This window comes from the organism of the source record quoted next, unplaced genomic scaffold (assembly GCF_019419815.1).
Source record: "Pyrus x bretschneideri cultivar Hongxiangsu unplaced genomic scaffold, Pyrus_bretschneideri_v1 Contig10, whole genome shotgun sequence".
NCBI classification, from domain to species: Eukaryota; Viridiplantae; Streptophyta; class Magnoliopsida; order Rosales; family Rosaceae; genus Pyrus; species Pyrus x bretschneideri.
The window spans coordinates 4,326,221-4,347,024 of NW_025999391.1; the positions used below are offsets into that span (position 1 = coordinate 4,326,221).

General features: G+C 34.3%; 2 protein-coding genes across 3 annotated transcripts; both read left to right on the forward strand.

Annotated features, from left to right (window-relative positions):
- Positions 1 to 106: 106 nt before the first annotated feature.
- LOC125467870 (protein FAR1-RELATED SEQUENCE 7-like) lies at positions 107 to 1,984 on the forward strand. 2 transcript variants are annotated; one of them, XM_048566401.1, is made up of 3 exons: positions 107 to 208; positions 1,031 to 1,547; positions 1,722 to 1,984. In XM_048566401.1, the coding sequence occupies exons 1-3, from the start codon at positions 129 to 131 to the stop codon at positions 1,914 to 1,916; spliced, it is 792 nt and encodes a 263-aa protein (XP_048422358.1). In that variant the 5' UTR covers positions 107 to 128; the 3' UTR covers positions 1,917 to 1,984. The 2 variants fall into 2 exon arrangements, with proteins under 2 accessions (XP_048422358.1, XP_048422366.1); XM_048566409.1 differs by having other exon boundaries at positions 184 to 208; positions 1,009 to 1,547.
- Positions 1,985 to 10,063: 8,079 nt separating this feature from the next.
- On the forward strand, positions 10,064 to 11,030 carry LOC103949561. Its single transcript, XM_048566433.1, has 2 exons — positions 10,064 to 10,274; positions 10,396 to 11,030. Exon 2 carries the CDS (start codon positions 10,442 to 10,444, stop codon positions 10,958 to 10,960), a length of 519 nt encoding a protein of 172 aa, XP_048422390.1. The 5' UTR covers positions 10,064 to 10,274; positions 10,396 to 10,441; the 3' UTR covers positions 10,961 to 11,030.
- The last annotated feature ends 9,774 nt before the right edge of the window (positions 11,031 to 20,804 follow it).

Genomic DNA, 20,804 nt, shown 5'->3' on the forward strand with positions numbered 1-20,804 from the left:
GATGGGTTCATTCAAAATTTCACACTTTATTTTGGGCCCGGCCAAAGTTGGGCCGCAGTATTCAAACTGAGGTCCTAACTGATGAGCAGGAGGTGGGTCCCACACCGTTAAATCAGAGCCGTCAAAATATGTTTGTAGATCAAGAGAAACCGAAGTGTCTCAAATTTCTTCAGAGGCAAAGGTTAGAGACGAGCGTGAATGGAAGCATGTAAGTTTTCATCTGGGTTTTGATAATTGAGCTTATTTAACTAAAAATACTAATTTGTTCGATTAAAAATGACAATTGAGATTAAAGGCCTTTCGTTTTGGATTATTTGTGGGCTGGGGATATGCAGAAAATTGGATTAAATTAAAGCTTGTGTTGCAGTGTTAGCCTCTACTCGAATATTTATTGGGAAAATTAGTAAAATTTCTGCAATTTTTAATATCTGATTTTCTGGGTTTGGATTGCTTGTATATGATGCTGTTAATTTTGGGGGGTTAGTCTTTTGGACCCTTTTTCTTCCACCTAAATTTGTTGGCTTTCGATTCATCGGATGTTAAAGTTTTAATCTTGGCAGAAGCCTGAATCATCTGCATTGTGATTTAGAATTATGATTGGTGCAAATTGAAATTCATGAAAATCGCACTTTCGAAAAGAAACTGGGTGGGTTTGTGTATAACTTATCTGCATACGAATGACCCCAACACATTCGTTTTCAGTTTCATATGTCCGAATGAGTGGAGTTATTGCCTATCATATGACTAGCAAAAACCGACACTCGCGTGTATAAGTTTTTGGGAGGATGCAATGCGTGAGGAACACTTATTCCCTATCAATGGATACTTGTGCAGATGATGAATTTAATTTTTTGTGTTCATTTCTCTTTTTCGCTTGTGGAATTTTCCATTTCAATTTCCCTGTGGTTTGTTGCTTTGATTTTGCATTGCAAACGTGCATCACATCCATTAACTTGCATTGGTTCTGTAAATATAGTTTATACACGTGTGATATTGTGAACTTCACAGCTTATGCATTTGAGAATTACAGAATGACTGCAGATCCTACTCCAATGGAGTCTGAAGCGGATTTGAACAAGCCGGTTGTGGAGAATTCAGTTGAAAGGGATGTTCCGAACACTGAAACTGGAGAAATGCTAGATTCAAACAATGGGACAGAGTTGATTGAAAATGAAGTAAATGGTATCCTGGAACCTTATGTTGGAATGGAGTTTGACACCGAAGAGGCTGTCAAGGAATACTATGATGCATATGCCACGCGTGTGGGTTTTAGAATCCGTGTTGGTAACTTCCATCGTTCAAATCGTGATGGATCCATTAACAGTCGTAAGTTTCTTTGTAACAAAGAAGGTTTTCGTGACAATAAGAAGTCAAAAAGGGGTGAAGTAAGGAGGTCGAGGGAGGAAACTAGGGAGGGCTGCAAGGCAATGATTATGGCGAGGAAAGAGAAGTCCGGGAAGTGGGTTGTTACAAAGCTTGAAATAAGACATTGTCATCCTATGTGGATTTCTAGAGGCAAGAAAGTCACCATTCCGGCTCCATCACAGGTAGTTGCTTTAACAAAAAAAGTGAGTTTTTTAATACATGAATGAATTTATGAATCATATTTCACGGGGAGCTTCTGAAATTGTAGTGTAACAAGTAGACCTTTGATTGATTTCGAACTTCTGTGTTCTCCAATATGATACATTTATATAATAACAGATATCATGTGCTTGCAGGATGAGAAAGACAAGAAAATTCGTGAGCTATCTGCAGAGCTTTATCGGGCGAACCAACAGTTAGCAGAGTGCAGAAAAACACTTGAAATGGTTCTGAAAGAGGTAGACCAACACGGAGACCGCCTTACTAAAAGTGTTCAAAATATAGTTAAGAGTGTAAAAGAGATTGAAGACAAGGATCGAGAGAAATTATAACATTCTTAGTTATAACAGTATAACTTATATCATTAACATTCTTAGTTATAACAGTATAACTTATATCATATCTCCTACTATGCTAATTAAAATGGCCGGATTTGCTAGGCTTTTTAGACAGTCTAGTAGATGAAATAAGAGATGGTAGCCTTACTGCTAATTGCTAGGTTCTGTATCATTTTATATACATTTTTCATTGGTTAAATAGAAAAGCTCCCTCCGGTAATGTGGGATGACCTCCAGCTTTAGTATGTTGTGATGCTGACCTGTTATTCAGTAGCTCAAAGGTATGAAAGAGAGATGCAGTTATGCAAGGACGAGGTTCCTGGTGCCCGCAGATGCCATTCTCTTTCACACAGGTGCAGACATCAGTGTCAGCATTGGAATTGGTTGAATGGCGGAACCGTATGAGGCCTTGCATAGCCGAAGCCTGGTATGGTCACTGAAAGTCCTGAAAAACTTGAAGGGAGATACTTCGTTCATTCCCTTGGATGCACAATTTCTACTTACCTGCTAATCACAGTTTGACACCAAGTACAAAAAAATGTTCTTGTGTTTTTATAGTTGGGGTGGTAACTGATTTTTCCGTTGGGACGTCGATATTAGGAAAATAAGAGCTTCTTTTTCCTTTATCTTGAATCCTTCTCTCGTTGGCCAGTATGAGAAATGACCTCAATGTGTGCACCACCACCAGTATCCTAACCGGTAACAAAAGTCTGGACTTTTTCGTTTTAAGGGTTTGACAGTGTGTCCAATTTCTAAGGACAAAGAAAGGGATCCGGGGACTTTATGATCGTAGAAGGGGGAGGGGGATGACCTGCCAAATTCACATCAAAAATTGACAACATCAACACAAATGAAATCTTGAATTGCGTATAGAAAAAAGACGAACGACTTCTATTCTCAGAGCTGAGGTATATGAGGAATGGCTTTTTGGTCCCCTTCATCCGGTGGTCAAGACATTGTCTTTTCGTGTAGAAGATACGGGTTCGTTGCTAAATGATCGCTCGCTATTTGGCTAGAAAAGACGGTATAGAAGCTTCTTCTCTCCCAAAATTAACTTGGCTCCTCAATTTGTATGTAACCAATTTACGGAACTTTATGTTTGTGATATTATAAAATCGCTCTTTGTAATGATCATCTCTGCAAAAAAAAATCAATTAAATATGAAATTTGGTAAAAGAATCACGAATCATTTATCTATTTGTTACAATTGATTGACTAAACAATCTTAATTCTAATTGAGTTTTTTAGAAATGACCTTTACAGAGATTTATAATATAAACAAGAAAATTTGTAAATCAACTGCTGTGAATTGAGGAGGAACTCCTCAGTCTTGAGGAGCCAAGCCTTAGCTTTAGCTTAGAGAAACGAAGATATCATGATGAGAGAACTCATATGGTCCAGTAGTTCATTCAATTCCAATAGCCAATGTTGACGCCAACGCCTCTGTGAAAGAGAACGGTTGTACCTCCAGCCACCGGAAATCTCGTGCTTGCATAACTACATTGGTATTCCGTACATTTTAGCTACTGAATAACTTGAAGGAAAGTGCCCGGCTCCTTCATTTGGAATGTTAATAACCTGCTAATCAGAGTTTAACACTGTATGTGAACTTTTATTATTGTGTATGGCTTAACTTTCACCAACGTTAATTAAGGCGAATATGGCTTCTAATTTCCAATCATTTTAATTTTGTGAGCAATGCTTTTGGTGCATCAGATGTAATCAATTAATCAAACTGTAGCCGATTAAAGGTTTGTACTCCTTTTCTTTTTAGAGTTTTTATCACAAATGATTTTTAAAATTAACTTAACTCATCAGTTTGGTTTTTCAATGTGAAAATCAATTAATATCGTCCTTAAAATTTATTACCGCACATCTATATAATCCTTACTGTTTGATTCTGTCAAATTTTATTTTAATTTAATAATGTAGCAAACCCGAATTCCACATAATCAATTTTTGAAATTTAAAATACTAGGAAAAGCCTGCAGACTCTGTTGGCTGCTTCCTTTGCCTGGTTTTATTATTAGCACGTTTAGGCTATTAGCTTTGATTTTCCCAAATATAATGCTGTTCTGAATTGCTTCTTATATCGGTGAGATGAATCTGATATATGTTTGTTGTTTCAGTCTTTGTTTTAGATTTTTTTCATTTGCATCGAGACACTTGTGTTTTGTTTTTTAGGTTTATTTAATTTCTAAATTATTTTAGTTCCATGTGGCGTCTAATTATTACCGTGTGGGCTCCATGCATGTCAAATCATCAATATAGGAAAATTTAACAAGATTAAACGAAAGGACCACATTAATATACAATGACCGGGGTCTTCGTGGTCCAAAAGAATAAAATGATAAATAACAGTAAAGTAAGGATGAGACCTTTTGGTAGTACCAGTGAACCAAATGGCTGCCGCATGGAATTTGGGATGTATACGTAGTATGTCTCTAGATCTAGCAAAGCAAAAGGGAGGCAAATTGTTTGCCCTCATGTTTAAGTGTTATTTTTATCTTTTTTTATTTTGTACGGTTACAGTTAAGTCACGTTAACATTTTATATTGATTTGTTTATAAAAATAATAAGACAAAAAGTAATAGGAATATAAAATGTTAACGTGATTTAACCGTGACAGCACAAATAGGAGAGGATGAGAATGGTACCCAAACAGGAAGGTAGACAATCTGCCTCCAAGCAAAAGACCCCCTAACGTAATTCGAATAGGGGCTAACTGTTAAGTTCACCCTAACCTTGTAGGGTGGGCCCCCGCAATTTCAAGCCATAGCTTATGACTAGTAAATTTTAGGAATGACATTACAATAACAACAAAGCTTTTCCCCACTAAGTGGGGTTGGCTGTATGAATTCTAGAACGTCATTGCACCGGATTTTGTGTCATGTCTTCCGTTATATCCAAGTAGTCCAAGTCTTTTCTTAGAGTCTCTTCCAAAGTTTTCCTAGGTCTTCCTCTATCCCTTTGGCCCTGAACCTTTATCTCGTACTTGCATCTTCTAACTAGAGTTTCTGTAGGCCTTTGTTTCACATGCCCAACCCACCGTAATCGATTTTCTCTCATCTTTCTCGTGTGCCCACACATACAACAAAGCATTCTCATCTCCACTACTCTCATTTTATGTACGTGTTGATGCTTCATTGCCCAACATTTCGTGCCATAAAACATTGTTGGTCTTATTGCCGTCCTATAAAATTTTCCCTTAAGCTTTAGGAAGAACATTGATTAATTTAAATTGAATGACCAAAATGATATTTAGAAGCTACTTAGTACTACAGTCTGGTAGTATTTCTTGTCACTTGTAAGTAAGAGATCTTAGGTTCAATTCTCGCTAAAAACGAGTTTCAACCACATTATTATTAGTTCATTGTGAGGCTATGCTTAACTCTCTTTCCTTTAATGTAAATATCATTTGTTAAAAAATATAAGTTAGAATGGACTCCATATAATGGACGTTTAGGTCAAGTCGTTTTATATACATTTTATGTTTTAATTTTCTTACATAATGACAAGTTTATCTTAAACGTTTTCAATGGCGTATTGTGAATCACACGTGGCCAAGACTATTAGTTGAACGTCCTAGGCTGATGTTAACTTTCAACAACCCTAGGCTGATGTTAACTTTCAACGACCTTAATCAAGGTCTACTCTGATAACTTTCAACAACCATAATTAAGGCTCTACTCCTTGGAAATCTTATTGACCAAAAATAACATGGCTTCTAATTTTCAGTCATTTTAATTTTGTGAGCAATGCTTTTGGTGCATCAGATGTAATCAGAATATCAAAATAGCTTGTTCACTCTTTTAGGAGGCAATAGGCGGTTGGCGACAGTCTCGATTAATCCTTAAGAAATGACGCCTAAATCTGCTTAAGCGTTCGCCTAGCCCGGCTAAGCATTTGCCTAGACCATCTAGACCTACCTAGGTCACAACTATCACTTAAACAAAAAATTGATAACTTTCATTTTGCATTTTATATTTTCGATAAAATATAAGAGACTTTTTGAATATTTGGATGAACACTCATTATATGCTTATTTCCCATGTTTTCTATATGTTCTAATACTTTATAATCTATATGTCATTTTATTTTGCAATTTATGTATCCCAATACAGTTATGTGTTTTTTAGTATAAATAGACACTTATTTATATGATATATAATAAATTTCTTAAATCCGCCTAGCCACTTAGGCGCTAGGCTCCAACATGTTGCCCAACTAGCACCTAGGGTTGTTTAGAACCTTGAGACTATTAAAGGTTCTAGTCATTTTTTTCGGGTTTTTATTACATACCTGAAATAAATATAACTCATTATTTTGGTCCCTTACGAAAATCAATCAGTGTCGTTTTTGAAATTTACTACCACACATTAATGTGGTCCTCACCGTTTGATTTCGCCAAATTTTCTGTTAATTTGATGATATAACAAACATGGTGTCCATACAGTCAATATTTGAAATTTAAAAAAATAAATAAAAAAGGCATAGTCTCCAGGCACTGTTTGCTGCTTCCTTTGCCTAGTTTGATTATTAGCACGTTTAGGTTATTAGCTTTGATTTTCCCAAATATAGCTAAAGGATGCTGTGCTGAATTGCTTCTTATATCAAAGAGATGAATCCGATATATGTTGGCGTTGCTGTTTCAATCTTTGTTTTAGATTTTTAAATTAGCATTGAGAGACTTGTGCTTTCTTTTGTGGTTTTATTTAATTTCTAAATTATTTTGTTAGTTTCTAAAGATTTTTTAAATTTCAAAAAATTAATTTTTTCCATATGATCCATGTGGTGCCTAATCATTGGTTGTGCGGACTCCACCTTTGCCACATCATTAAATTGACAGAAAATTTGATATAATCAAATGGCAAGGACTACATTGATATGTTGTGGTAAATTTCAGAAACGACATTGATTGATTTTCAAATTGAATGATCAAAATGATGAGTTCGGTCAATTTCATAATAGATATATACAACATTGCTCCTACGACCACATCCTTACATGGCGATCACGCTAATAGAGCAGTGTTATTTTGTCACACTTATACGTTTATGTGAAATTGAATCACACATTTTATATAAAGATCAACAAAAGTTAGATTTGCAGTAGGATGTACTTCATATTAGGCTTGGCAAATGAGTCGTATTTGTGTCATTTTCGTATCATAAACCCGTTATTTTAATGGATTATGTCAAACATGTTATCTTAACAGGTGACCCATTAACAATCCCTTTCGTTAACAGATCATGTATATTTCTTGTCGGATTAACGGGTCATGCTAGAAATTATCATGTCTAATGTCTAAATCTGGTAAACAATATCTTATCGGATTCTTAACAGGTGATCCGATAAATGATCCAACTCGTTAACGAGTTCTTAATGGGTTACTCGGTAACTACTTGACTCATTATTAGATTGACCAAAAACTCCTTATTTTCATATTATTTCTTGTCAGGTTAACGGATCGTATAAAAAAGTCTCAAACATGCTCCATATAATAGACATTTAAGATAAACAATTTTTATATAAGTTTTTGTTATAATTTTCTTATACAATAATGTTAGGGAAGTATTATTGACACTCCAAAAATCTCATTCTACACTTCTCATAAGTATATTTTTCTTTCTAAATATAGAAAGTTTGGAGTGTAGAATGAGAATTTTGGAGTGCCAATAACAATTCTCTAATGTTATATTATCTTAAACATCTTCACAATGGCGTGCGGTACAAGAAATTTTTTATTGTGACCAGAACACGGATGATATACTATATGTTTTTATATAAGTGGTAAAAATTGTATTTTTTAAGTCATTAAATCTTTAATACATATATTCCACTATATGTATAATGATATGTAATGTATTATTCTATAGTTCGATCACACTGAAAAAATCTCTAGGTAGCCGTTTGCCAGTCTCCCAGTATAATCAAGAATTCGTGAATCACGAGGTCAACAAGTCTTCTTCGTACTTTATATAAGAAAAGGACATTCATCCGCATCCTATTAAATACCTTCTTTTTTTTTTTTTTTTTTTTTTTTGCTTTTTTGGTCAATTCTTTTAAATGCCTTTAGTCCCCCAAAACCTCACCCACCCTCACAACCTCACCACATTCATTTTTATTTTAAATAATATATCATCAATAAAAATAAGATAAACAAATCAACTTTTATGTCTTTTAATTTTCAAAATTTTATCTCTTTAACATTACCCTTTTACTTTTGTTATAAAAATCTCACAACTTTAAAACCATCCCAAAAGTTACAACAAAAATCCAATAACAAACCCCAAAATGTTGGTTCAATAAAGATTTGGATTCTCCATTCAAGTTGGAACTTTTACAAATGTATTTTTTTCAGTCAATAGCTCTGATTTGGGTTAATAAATACCAATAAATATGATTCCGTTTTATAGATGCTAAAGTCTCGTGATGAAATAAATCAACATGTTACCAACGTGAGGTGGAATACTTTTTGTATTAAAAAAGAAAAATGTGTGCATTCCTTTTATAAACGGATAAGCTCATTCTCCCACTTATAAAGTATCTTCATCGTAAAAGTTTCATAACTAAACCTTTCAATTTTCTAATCTTCATTTGAAGATCATCCATATAAAAAATCATTCAAATTGGATACCGTTTAGTCATCTAAATGTATGGAAAAAAAATCAACGATTCATTATGAATATGTTACTTGTTATCAACACCGTTGATTTATTGATACATTTAGATGACTAAGTGATATCTAATTCGAATGATTTTTATAAAGATGATTTTCAAATGAAGATTAAAAAACTGAATGATTACAATTATGAAACTTTTACGATTAAGATATGTTATTTACAAGTGGAGAAGTGAGTTCATTTCCATAAAAAGAATAAAAAGAATGAAGTATTCGGTGTTCTGAGAAGCAGCATAGCCAGCCCCTAGGCGATAGGCCGTAAATTGCTGCTGCGACAATCCCTAATCGGTCTGAAAATCGGAAAGCTTGTTAAGCGGCTCCTTGGGCGGAGTCAGGTACGGTAGGAGGAAATCAATAGAGTGCGGAATCTGAATTTTTTTTTTTAATTTATTTATTTTTATGCAAACCTTCGAAGAAGGAGATGGCTTGTCTACATGTTGTCGTTTCGCCAAAGGTTGCCTGTTTCGGTTTTTCATTCAAACTTTTTGTCATCACTTTTCGTTTTCTTTTATTTTAATCAGCAAGTGACTTTTCATTTTATTATTATTATTGTCTGTTTGTAAGACACCACTGTCTCTCACCAATAATATCTGTACTTTTTTATTTTGTTTTGGCTATGTCTATACTATATATTAATAATAGCACATCTTTTATCAATTTTTTTTTTTTATAACAAACACCCTTTATCAATTAAAAGTTAAGGAGAATATAAGTGTAAATAGTTACTTATTTATATAATACATAATAAATTTACTTAATATGTTTAGTCTGCCAAGTTGCCTAAACGTTAGGTCCTACTTCACCACTCGATTAGCGCTTAGCGTCTTTTAGAGCCATGCAATTATTATCCTTAAAAAAAATCTCTAGATTCAAGGGAAAAGAGATTAGTTTGGCTCCTCAATGAACAAGGAGTTTCTCTTTAATTCGCCGATTTATGGGATTTTATATTCTTATGATCATAACCGTTTATGTTATAAAATATTTTGTAAAGGCCATCTCTTAAAAAAATCAATAAACTATGAGATCTTTTAGCAAATTGTATAAAAACATATGAAAGAATCTAGTAAAAGAATTACAAAACCATCTGTCCATTAGCTACAATAATTGACTATACAACTTTATTTTCTATTGATTTTTTTTTTTGGTTGACAACAGGGCATAATGTCGAAAGAAAATGAAGATTATATAAGAATATAATGAAGTCATGAGACCCAAACTATATTTGCAACTAGCAACATATGACAAGAAGGAGGAGTTTGTTAAAAAAAGATTGAACTCAAACTACATGACGAACCTAAACGAGCCAAATTCATCAGCAACAAAATTCTTTTCACGATAGATATGATAAACTTCTATTGATCTTTTAATTTTTGTAAAGTTGTTTATAATATGAACGATTTTAATAAACAAAAGGTAATCGATCACAAGGTATCTTTAAAAATAAAATAAAATAAAAAACCTCCTCAGTCTTTTTAAGGAGCCAAGCTCGCTCAAGAGAAAATCCAAAATCCAATAACAAAAAGCAAAAGCTTCCTTTGTTCCCCCTTGCGCTTCCCTCTCCTTTCCTTCCATCTTCTCAGGAAACAAACAGAAACCACTACAAGCAACAACATTAGCAAGAAAATAAAGATATACATAAACCCAATAAGCACCATTACAATCTCCAAGTACGGCATACAACCTCTCTCTCTCTCTCTCTCTCTCTCTCTCTCAAGATTTCAGCTTCAGAAATTGACATCTGAAAGTGAAAAATTAATCTTTTTGTGTTTTTTTTTTCTTGATTCCCAGATCCGACTACCCAAAAGAGCGCAACACCCAAGACGCCCGGAGAGTGATGTCGTCATCGTCGACAACAAGCGTTCACGTCATGGCCCTGGACGGCCTGGTCAATGTGAACTCACTCTTCACCATGGCCGTCTTTGTGGGGCTTTCTTTCGCGACTCCGGGACAGCGGAGCCTCGAGAACCGGACATCCTGCGACGCCGGGATCAACGTGGCGAAGGAGCTGCTGGTGTTCGAGGTTGTCTCCTTCAGCTTCTTCCTGTTCTCATCGCTGGTGGCGCAGGGACTGAAGCTGGCGATCAACCTGCTCAACAGCAAGGATGTCAAGGAGGCGTTGCATGCCAACATCAATCTGAAGGTGTTGAGATTCGGGATGTTGGGGTCGGCTTTCGGGTCGGTCATGGGTTGCGTGTTTCTGGTGCTGTCGATGGTGAATGTGATTCAGATCAGGCTCGGGATGCTTTCGTGTGGCAGCAAATCCGCCGTCCATGCTGTGGCGGCGCTTGTTGTTTTGGTCACGACGGCTCTTTTGGTTTATATTTCTACTGCTGTTTATGCTTTTCTTCACTAGCTGCTGAATGCATATTTATGTGGTATTACTGTGTTTTAAGCAATTATGAAATAAAGCAGTGTTTGGTAAACCTTTTTATAAAAGTGTTTTTGAAAAAAACAAAAAAGTACGATAATGTTTGGTAAATTTTTATGTAAAACAGCTGCAACTATGTGAAATGATCAAAAAAGATATAATACTAGATATACCATTAATTTAATTTTCTTAACAAATAAAGGTGAATTACTAAATATACTTTATTTTTAAAATAAAAATATTTATAAATTTTATCTTAAATATTTATAATTAAGAAATTAAAAAAAATCATTTTTAATGCCTAAATATTTATAATTAAGAAATTTAAAAAAAATCATTTTGAATGCCTAAAAATTAATAAATCTCTCTCTCTCTCTCTCTCTCTCTCTCTCTCTCATCTTCTTCATTTCCAAGGCGCTGCTCCATTTGCTTGTCCGTCATCACCTTCACGAACAACCATTCATTTCCATTTCCAATCCCATCATCTTCTTCTGGGTTCTGCAAATTCTGGTGGATTATTTGATGCTGTTGCTGCCATTCCCCCATCATCCTTCCCAATCAATTTGATGGGTTGCTTTTTCTTCAACTCGCTTTTCCTCTTGGACTAGTGGTCTGTGGACACGAGGAACGAAAAGGAAGAGAGAAAGCTTCGGTAGGGTTTCTCGAGACTTTGCGGGAACACTTTTCTGGAGAAACATATAAGGTTGAGAGAGACAGGTAGAATAAGAGGGCACGACTGATGATAAAGAGAAAGAAGGTAGGATTAGATAATTGAAAAGCTCATTTATTTTTTACTGTTAACTCGTGTTTTACCAAAATAAGCTATTTTGTTAAAGCTGCTATTTCCAACTTTTGGTTTTCAGCTTTTTTTCACCCATAACTTTGAAAAAATGTTGATTTAAAATGTTTACCAAACACTTAAAATGCTCCAACTTTTTTCATACCCATTTTTTTAAAAAGTTAAGCTAAACCAAACCAAGGCTAAGTCTCTTGTACGATATCATGAAAGTGTAAGATAGACCCTTAAGCAACATAAGGACCGACTCTATATTAACTTAAACACCAACCTAAAGAGAATGCATATTTATGCAAGTCTCTTGTACGATATCATGAAAATGTAAGATAGACCTTAAGCAATATAAGGACTGACTCTATGAGCTTGTTTGGATGTACTTTTAAAATAACTAAAAGTGTTTTTGGTTAAATTGATTTGAGTTCAAAAGCACTTTAAGTGATATTTTGAAAAAACACTAGATATGTACTTCTTGCAGGAAGCACTAAAGTACTTTTCTAGGATCTACTTGGATTTTTATTAAGGATTGGTATCAAAAACATTTTCACCAAAAGCGCTTTCACTCATTTTAAAAGCACATCCAAACGAGTCCTATATCAACTTAGCCACTAACCTGAAGAAGATATAGTATCAGGAAATAGGGCAAGGAACTAAAGTTCTTCTGCAACTCTACACAACTGGAAAGCAAGGCTCACTCACTAGGGCTTGAGTATTTCTATAAAACTTGCATGGAAAGTGAGAGTGTAGGGACCTCAATTATATACTGCATGCCATGGGTCTTTGATTAGGAGTCATCCCCTTAAGAAAACCTTATCAAAGATTAACCTTATCACCGAGAATCACTTATGCATTATATCGGCTAGTAGAGTTCTAATTTATCTAAGAATGTTTCTAACTTGAATACCAATGGAATACAACTCCTGAAAAGTGTACCACATGTGTCAATCCTAATCTCCTTGTCGTCCCAAAAGTCTTTGTACAAATTACAAAGTGTTCGCTATCAAATAGTACTTACATTCTCTCACTAGAGCAAATACTTTGTAAAGTTGTATAATTATACTTGAGTTGGAAAGAATCTATATTGGCCATGAGATTAGAATTTGACACTTCTTATTTACCAGTCTTTGTCGTTGTCAAGCATTTATGTGAACTATAGGGTAACACACTCATTTCACTGAAGAGTACCGTCCCCATAATTACTTACAATAAAACTTACCAACACATAAAACTCCAACAAGATATATGATATGTAAGACACAGTTGAACATGTATTAAATGTGTCAAACATTTGGTCCCTTTTGAGAATTGAAAATGATCCATGTGCTTCTATATGAAACCCTCCGGTTGTCTATCACTTCATAATGAATGAAAAATCATAAAGTATCATGTAATAAACACATTCATGCATTATCATAACTAATAGCTGAACTCTTTAAGGGAACTTGAACAACCTTTCATCATTATTCTTTACTAGCCAAGAAAATGTCAAGCATTCATGATAAAGTTGCTCACACTGAACCTTAGATAGATGCAATTGTCTAAAGGGTTCTCGGTGAAGCCATGTTCTTTCACAACTCTATGAAACTTCAAGTACCACTGTCATGATGCTTGCTTCAATCCATAAATGGATTTGTTGAGCTTGCACACTAAGTTTCTTCCTTCTCCCTCTTTAAAACCTATGGTTGTTGCATGTAAATACACTATTCTAGATCCCCATTCTGGAATGCCCTTTTTACATCTATTTGATGTAAAATTAAATCAAAACGAGCCTCCATAGACATGATAACCCTAAAAGCATCTTTTGTTGATACATGACTGGATGTTTCCTTGTAATCTACACCCTCATTCTATGTGAAACCTTTTGCAACGAGCCTGGCTTTGTGCCTTTCTATGTTTCCATTTGAATCCTTTTTTTGTTTTAAAGACCCATTTGCACCTTATGGGTTTTGTTCCTTCTGTTTGTTCCACTAAGTCCCATACTTGGTTGTCTGCCATCGAGCTTAATTCACTCTTCACGCCTCTATCCGCTTGTTTGCATTTGGTCTTGCAATAGCTTCTTTGTAACTCATCGGATCATTTAACTTTGAAAGATCAATGTCAACCTATGTCAAATACACGAAATCACTTAAGGTTGTAGGTTTTCGAACCCTAGATGACTTTCTTAGAACACCTGCAACCATAGAATTGTCTTCTTGTGCTTGTTGTTGTTGATGATTTCATGTCATAGCATCTTCAAGAACATCTTGAATAACTGTATTATTATGCAGTTCAGTGTCATGTGCAGCCTCTATCTCGTTGTTTGGTTCATCAGAATCATTACTTCTCATGTTCTTAGTTACTACAATCATTGGTGCCATTACCCATGTGTTACGATCAACTTCCTTAACTGCAACTTCTCTTTCATTAGTTTCTTCTTCAAATACGAATTCTTTAACCCTTGTTCCAGAATTGCTTGCATTAGACTCTATGAAAACTGTTTTTCCAGTTTCGACAATTCTAGTAGTTTGATTAGGGCAATAGAATCTAAAACCCTTCAATCTGTCAACATATCCAATAAAATGACAACTAACAGTCTTGGAATCGAGTTTCTTGTGGCATGGGTTATAGATTTTTGCCTCTGCCCTACAACTCCATACATGCAAATGGTTCAAACTTGGTTTTCTGCCTGTCCAAAGTTCAAAATGTGTCCCTTCCATAGATTTTGAAGGTACCCTATTTATTATATAATTCGCAGTTTTCACTGCTTCACCCCACAAACAACTTGGAAGATTGGTTTTACAAATCATGCTTCTTACCATGTCCATTAGGGTTCTATTCCTCCTCTTGGCCACTCTGGTTTGCTTCGGAGTACCTGGTGTGGTATATTAGGTTACGACTCCCTTTTCTTGCATAAATAACGCAAAGGGTCCAAGATTTCTGCCAATTTCAGTATACCTACCATAGTATTTCCCTCCCCTATCAGACCTCACAACCTTAATACTCATTTCCAATTGATTTTCAACTTTACTTTTATAAATTTTAAAAGGTTTCAAGTGCTTTAGACTTTTCTGAAATCAAATAAATGAAGCAAAATCTCAAGAAATCATCAATATAAGTTATGAAATATTTGTTTCCTTCCAAGGTATGTGTGGGAAAAGGACCACAAATGTCCGTGTGAATGATCTCTAGAGGTTGCTTACTCCTAGTTGAGCCTTTTTTTCTAGTGTTCGTCATTTTCCCTTTAATGCAATCCACACAAAAGTCAAAATCACTGAAGTTCAATGGATGTAAAATTTCGTTTTTAACTAGCAGCTTCATTCTTTGTTTAGGGATATGATCGAGTCTTTTGTGCCATAAAACTGAGATTGTTGAGTTTTGGCTTTTTCATCTTGTACATTAAAAAAACATTCAGTTTGATTTAATTTAAGTTGAAACGTGCCATCACTCATGAAACCATTGCCTATTTGAGAAGATTCATAAAAAACGTTGAAGCCTTTATTATTAGGAGAAATTAGGTTATCATCCCTCTTACTTATATTCCATTGATTAAAACCTTACTTCTTTGCAATTTTTTTATCAAGTTCCTTAGGTTTTAATGAATGTCATTACTTCAATAATAAAATCTACACATCTGCATAACTAAATTTTATTTACTTTTGTTCATTTAGTGTTAGAAACGTTACATTTGACATATTTATATTTATGGCTAAACTTTGTATCATATATTTTTATTTTGTAATTTGTATTCAATTTTAATTTGCAACCTTTTTTTATTTTTAAATTTGTACTAATTTTCTTTTTAGTTTTAATTTGTAACTATATATTAATTTAAATTTCTAATTTTTTTATTTGTAACCATAATTTATTAATAATGTACCCATTCTTCTTTATAAATGTACCACTTTGTTGTATGTAAAATGTTCCAATTTTTGTCTAAATGTACCTTTTTTATGTGAAATGAACCCATTTTGTAATATAAATCTATAAATGTCTCATTTTTAAATTTCAAATTAACCCTGATTTAGAAGTATACAATAGAACATTTATTTTTTTCAAAAAAAAAAAATAATAAATAAATGAATACACACACGCACACAATGTGCACCATTTTGTACAAAAAAAGAATATACAAATTGTGTGAGTGTGTGTGTTTTTTTTAACAAAATGGTGCACATTGTATATTCTTTTCCTTGGGTACATTCTTTGTATTTTTTTTTAATAGTTTGTTGAGCCAAAATTAATGGGTACATTCTTTTCCTCTTGTTTTAAATGTACCCATGATTTTTTTTTCTCTTATCCTTTTTTATTTGGGTACGTACATTGTTGTGTAATGCAAGAGTACATTTTTGATGTTGTCAAGTTCATGGGTACATGCAAAATTAATTTACTAGGTGTATATTATTTCACTGGATACTACTCATTAAAATTTGCAAAACTTTGTGCACAATGGTTTGTTATGTACATTGTTTTTAGTCTCATAATCCATGAGATTTTTACCATTTATAGTGCGATAATTATGGAATTGTAAATTTAATAAATGGTGAGATTTGTTAAATACAATTTTAAGTTAAAAGAGAAAATAACTAACATAAAATATATTAATGCTAATATGCTGATGTGTACAAAGTTAAAGGATTTTGATCAAAATATAAAAATCAATAAGGTTTCAATTAAAAAATATTGGTGACTAAGGACCGCATCCAAAATATTCCTTATTATTAATGGGTAAAATAAAAACCCAATAACACTAGCCCTCTAAATAAAACCAAATTCTAGCTTTAGCCTAACACTTCCTAAGGCTTTGACTTCAACTCTCCTTCCATTGCCAACCGAAACTTTGACTTCATCCTTATTTGGTGTTCTCTTTGTAACATGTATAGAAGAACCCGAGTCAAGCCACCATTCAGTGCTAGGTATGTTAATTAAATTAGATTCAAAACAACCAAAAACATTTTTACCTTTCTTTGCTTCTTGTTTGGCAAGCCAAGCCTTATATTTTGCATAGTTTCTCTTCATGTGGCCCGCCTTTTTGCAAAAATAACACTTGAAAACTGAAGGTTTATTATGTTTGAAGTTTCTTTTAGGTGAGGGAGCCCTTTTGGTAACATCCTGGCAGCATCAGGGACATAAGGTTTGGTAGCTTTAATGGTACTATGCACGAAGTTCACAGACTCATACTTCTTGTTTTTAGACTTTTCTTTCTTCATCCTCTCTTCTTCACTCACACAAATGGCTATCAACTTATTCACATCCCATTTCTCACGCAGACCATAATAATAGACTTTGAGTTGTGTATAATTCTCAGGTAAGGAATTCATTATCACATGTACCAGAAACGTATCAGAAATTGATACCTCAAGTGCATTGAGTTTTTCAGCCACATCCACCATCTTCAATATGTACTCTTGCACACTTTGGATCCCATTATATCTCATGGTGGTAAGAGCATTCATGAGATTACCTGTCTCAGTTTTTAGTGACTCCCTATACTTGTCATCAATGGACTTCAGAAAGTCTTTTTCATTTTTTGTATCAAGAAAGCCACCTTTCACCACATCTGTCATGATCCTTTTGATGTCAACAGAAAAATTCTGTTGGATTTGTGCCATTTTTAATATTTGGATTTCTGACTGGATGTGCTGTCATTAGTAGGTGTTGGAGGCTCCTTAGTTCTCAGCGCCAAACCCTAGTCCATGACTCCCAGAACGATTTCGAGATCTTGTTTCCACTTTCTGTAGTTGACACCAGTAAGAGGCTCAACTGTATTGAGGTTCATCGAGTTGGGATTCACTGAAGAAGACATTCATTATGTAAAGAGTATTAATCCTTAACCCCAACCTATAAATCACCTTTTTCAACATATTTAGACTGATTAATATGTGAAAGCTGTCTTTAATCACATCACTTTATAGTCAACAATCGAATTTCTGTAATTAAGATCACAAGCCTTCGTGGTTTGAAAATATTAATTTGATTCAAATATTTATATATAAAATGATATGCTACTTAAATTCAAAGCATGAAAGAAAGATCATCTTTAGATGGTCAGTGATCATGTCTTGAATTTAAGCACCATTACTAGTGCTTGTATTGACTGAAAAATATATATCCTTATGATCAAGAAAAACTTTAGTCATCCTTGAACGTGTTTATATATTTTTCCCTGATGATACAGTTCCAGTTCTATAACCTGCAAGACAAATTAAAATTTCTTGATGCTTTCTACATAAGGTTAAATGATATGTGAGGGCTCTGATATCAAATATAAGATAGACCCTTAAGCAATATAAGGACTGACTCTATATCAACTTAACCACTAACCTAAAGAAAACATCGTCTCAGGAAATAGGGCAAGAAACTGAAGTTCTTCTGCAACTCTACACAACTGGAAAGCAAGGCTCACTCAATGGGGCTTGAGTATTTCTATAAAACTTGCATGTAAAGTGAGAGTGCAAGGATCTCAGTTATATAATGTATGCAATCGTCTTCGATTAGGAGACCATTAAGAAAACCTTATCAAAGATTAACCTTATCACCGAGAATCACTTATGCATTATATCAGCTAGTGGAGTTTTAGTTTATCTAATAATGTTTCTGACTTGAATACCAAAGGAACACAACTACTAAAAAGTCTACCACATGTGTCAATCTTAATCTCCTTGTCGTCCCAAAAGTCTTTGTACAAATTACAAAGTGTTTGCTCTCAAATAGAACTTATTGAAAATTACATATTTTTGTCTCCAGGTATTGAAATATCATTGTGACGGTATCTATGCGAATTTCACAGATTTCTTTGCACGGAAGTTCTTTATTTGAGATTTTAGGTGACCCTGTTTTGGTTGAGAGTGACAAATCTTGAAAAGAGGTAACTTAAAATAGACTTTGCTTCATTTGACTACTTAGGTAATGTCGGTCGGACACATGGAATTAGGGGTTATGGGTTACAGATATTTGGAGATAAACTTACCCAGACTGGTGATGACCTTGTGACGATCTCATAGCCAATCAATCACATATGCGTTGTCATGTGGAGTAGGACTCTCAATCACGATATTGTTATGAAATATTGTCACGGTAGCATCCTATTGCGATATCCATTGATTCCATCCAGATGCTAGTGAAAAATATGGTTGACTTTTGTACGACACCATTAGATGATGTTAGAATATGGTTTTTGGTGTCTTTCCCTTCTTGACGGGAGGAGACATCAACTCATCGGAACAGCCATAATTGGCCATAATAAATCTGTATGAACTCAGCTTGACATGTTCATTTGGTTGCATTCAACATCCCGATTAACTGTTGGTCTTGGTCTTGCGCTTGAGACCCTTGTTTTTTAGTTTGTTGAACATTTCCACCCGAATCGAACTTGTGCTTGACTTGGGGCTAGGGTTTCCACAACAACTAGAAAAGGGAAATTATAATCTCATTTCAATTTTTGCTTAATGATATGCTACTTGGTATCAACATCGTTGATTTATTGATACATTTGGATACTAAACGATATCTGATTCGAATGATTTTATAGAGATGATTTTCAAATGAAGATTAAGGGACTGAATGGTTACGATTATGAAATTTCTACATTTAAGATATGTTTTTTGCAAGTGAAGAAATGAGATTATTTCAATATATGAGAATGAAAGTATTCCTCAAAAGCACCCAAGGCAGCCCTAGGCGTTAGGTGGTGAGTTGTCACTGCGACAATTCCTATTCAGTCGGAAAATCAGAAAGCTTGTTAAGCGGCTTCTTGGGTGGAGCTAGGTACGGTAGGCGGAAATCTATAGAGAGCTATGCCGGAATCTGAATTTTTTTTATGCAGACCGACGACGCATTCGAAGAAGAAGATGGCTTGTCTACACGTTGTCATTTTGCCAAAGGTTGTCAGTTGCTGTTTCAGTTTTTTATTCAAACTTTTTTGTTTTAAAAGCCCATCATATTTTTTTATAGATTTTAACGAAAAGTTTCCGATACTGTTTACTGTAATGAAAAATCATATTTTTACACTAAAAAGTTAATTCTGGTACTATTTACTTTACTCTTTATTTTATCCTTATTGTTAAAACTTAAAATTTTGAAACCATTTTCGTTAGTTTTTTTTTTTTTTTTAACACTTTTCGTTTTCTTTTATTTTAATCGGCAAGTGACTTTTTCACTTTTATTGTTATTATTATTATTATTTCTCTTTTTAGGACACCATTGTCTCTCACCAATAATATTTGTACTTTTTATTTTGTTTTGGCTATGTCTATACTACATATTAATAATAGCATACCTTTTATCAATCAAAAGTTAGGGTAAAAACAAGTACAGGGGTAGATAATTACTTATGTATATGAAATATAACAAGTTTACTTAATCTGTCTAGTCCGTCTAGTCACTTAGATGCTAAGTCCTAACTTGTCACTCGTCTAGCTAGGCCGTAGCCCGCCACTCAACCATAGCTTAGCGTCTTTTAGAGCCATGCAATTATTATCCTTAAAAAAAAAAATCTCCAGATTCAAAAGAAAAGAGATTAATTTGGCTCATCAATGAATGAGAAGGAGTTTCACTTTAATTCACCATGTGGCCGATTTATGGAGAGATTTTTTCAGTGTGACTGGAACACGAGGTGATACACCACGTGTCACTATACAAATGGTGGGATATGTGTGTTAAAAAGTTAATAACTTAAATATTAAAATTTTGAGTAAATTACACTTTACCACCTCAGGTTTAAGGTCTATTACAATCTCATGCAACATCTTCAAAACATTTCATTTTCATACCTCACCTACTATTTTATTTCAATATAGTACTTTCGTTACATTTTCCATCCATTGATCCGTTAAGAGCTGATGTGGTGGCCACATTTGTGGCACGTGGCAATTTTTTTTATTCATTTAAAATATTATAATAATTTACCCCTAAAAAAATAAAAAAAACTCAAACTCAAACCCACCTCCCCGCAACCCCCACCCCTTCACCACCCCCCCCCTCCGGGGGGGAACCCACCTCCTTCTCCTCCACTCTCTTCACCTCCCTTCCCAAAAATCCCCTTCTCAGTCCTCTCTTCAC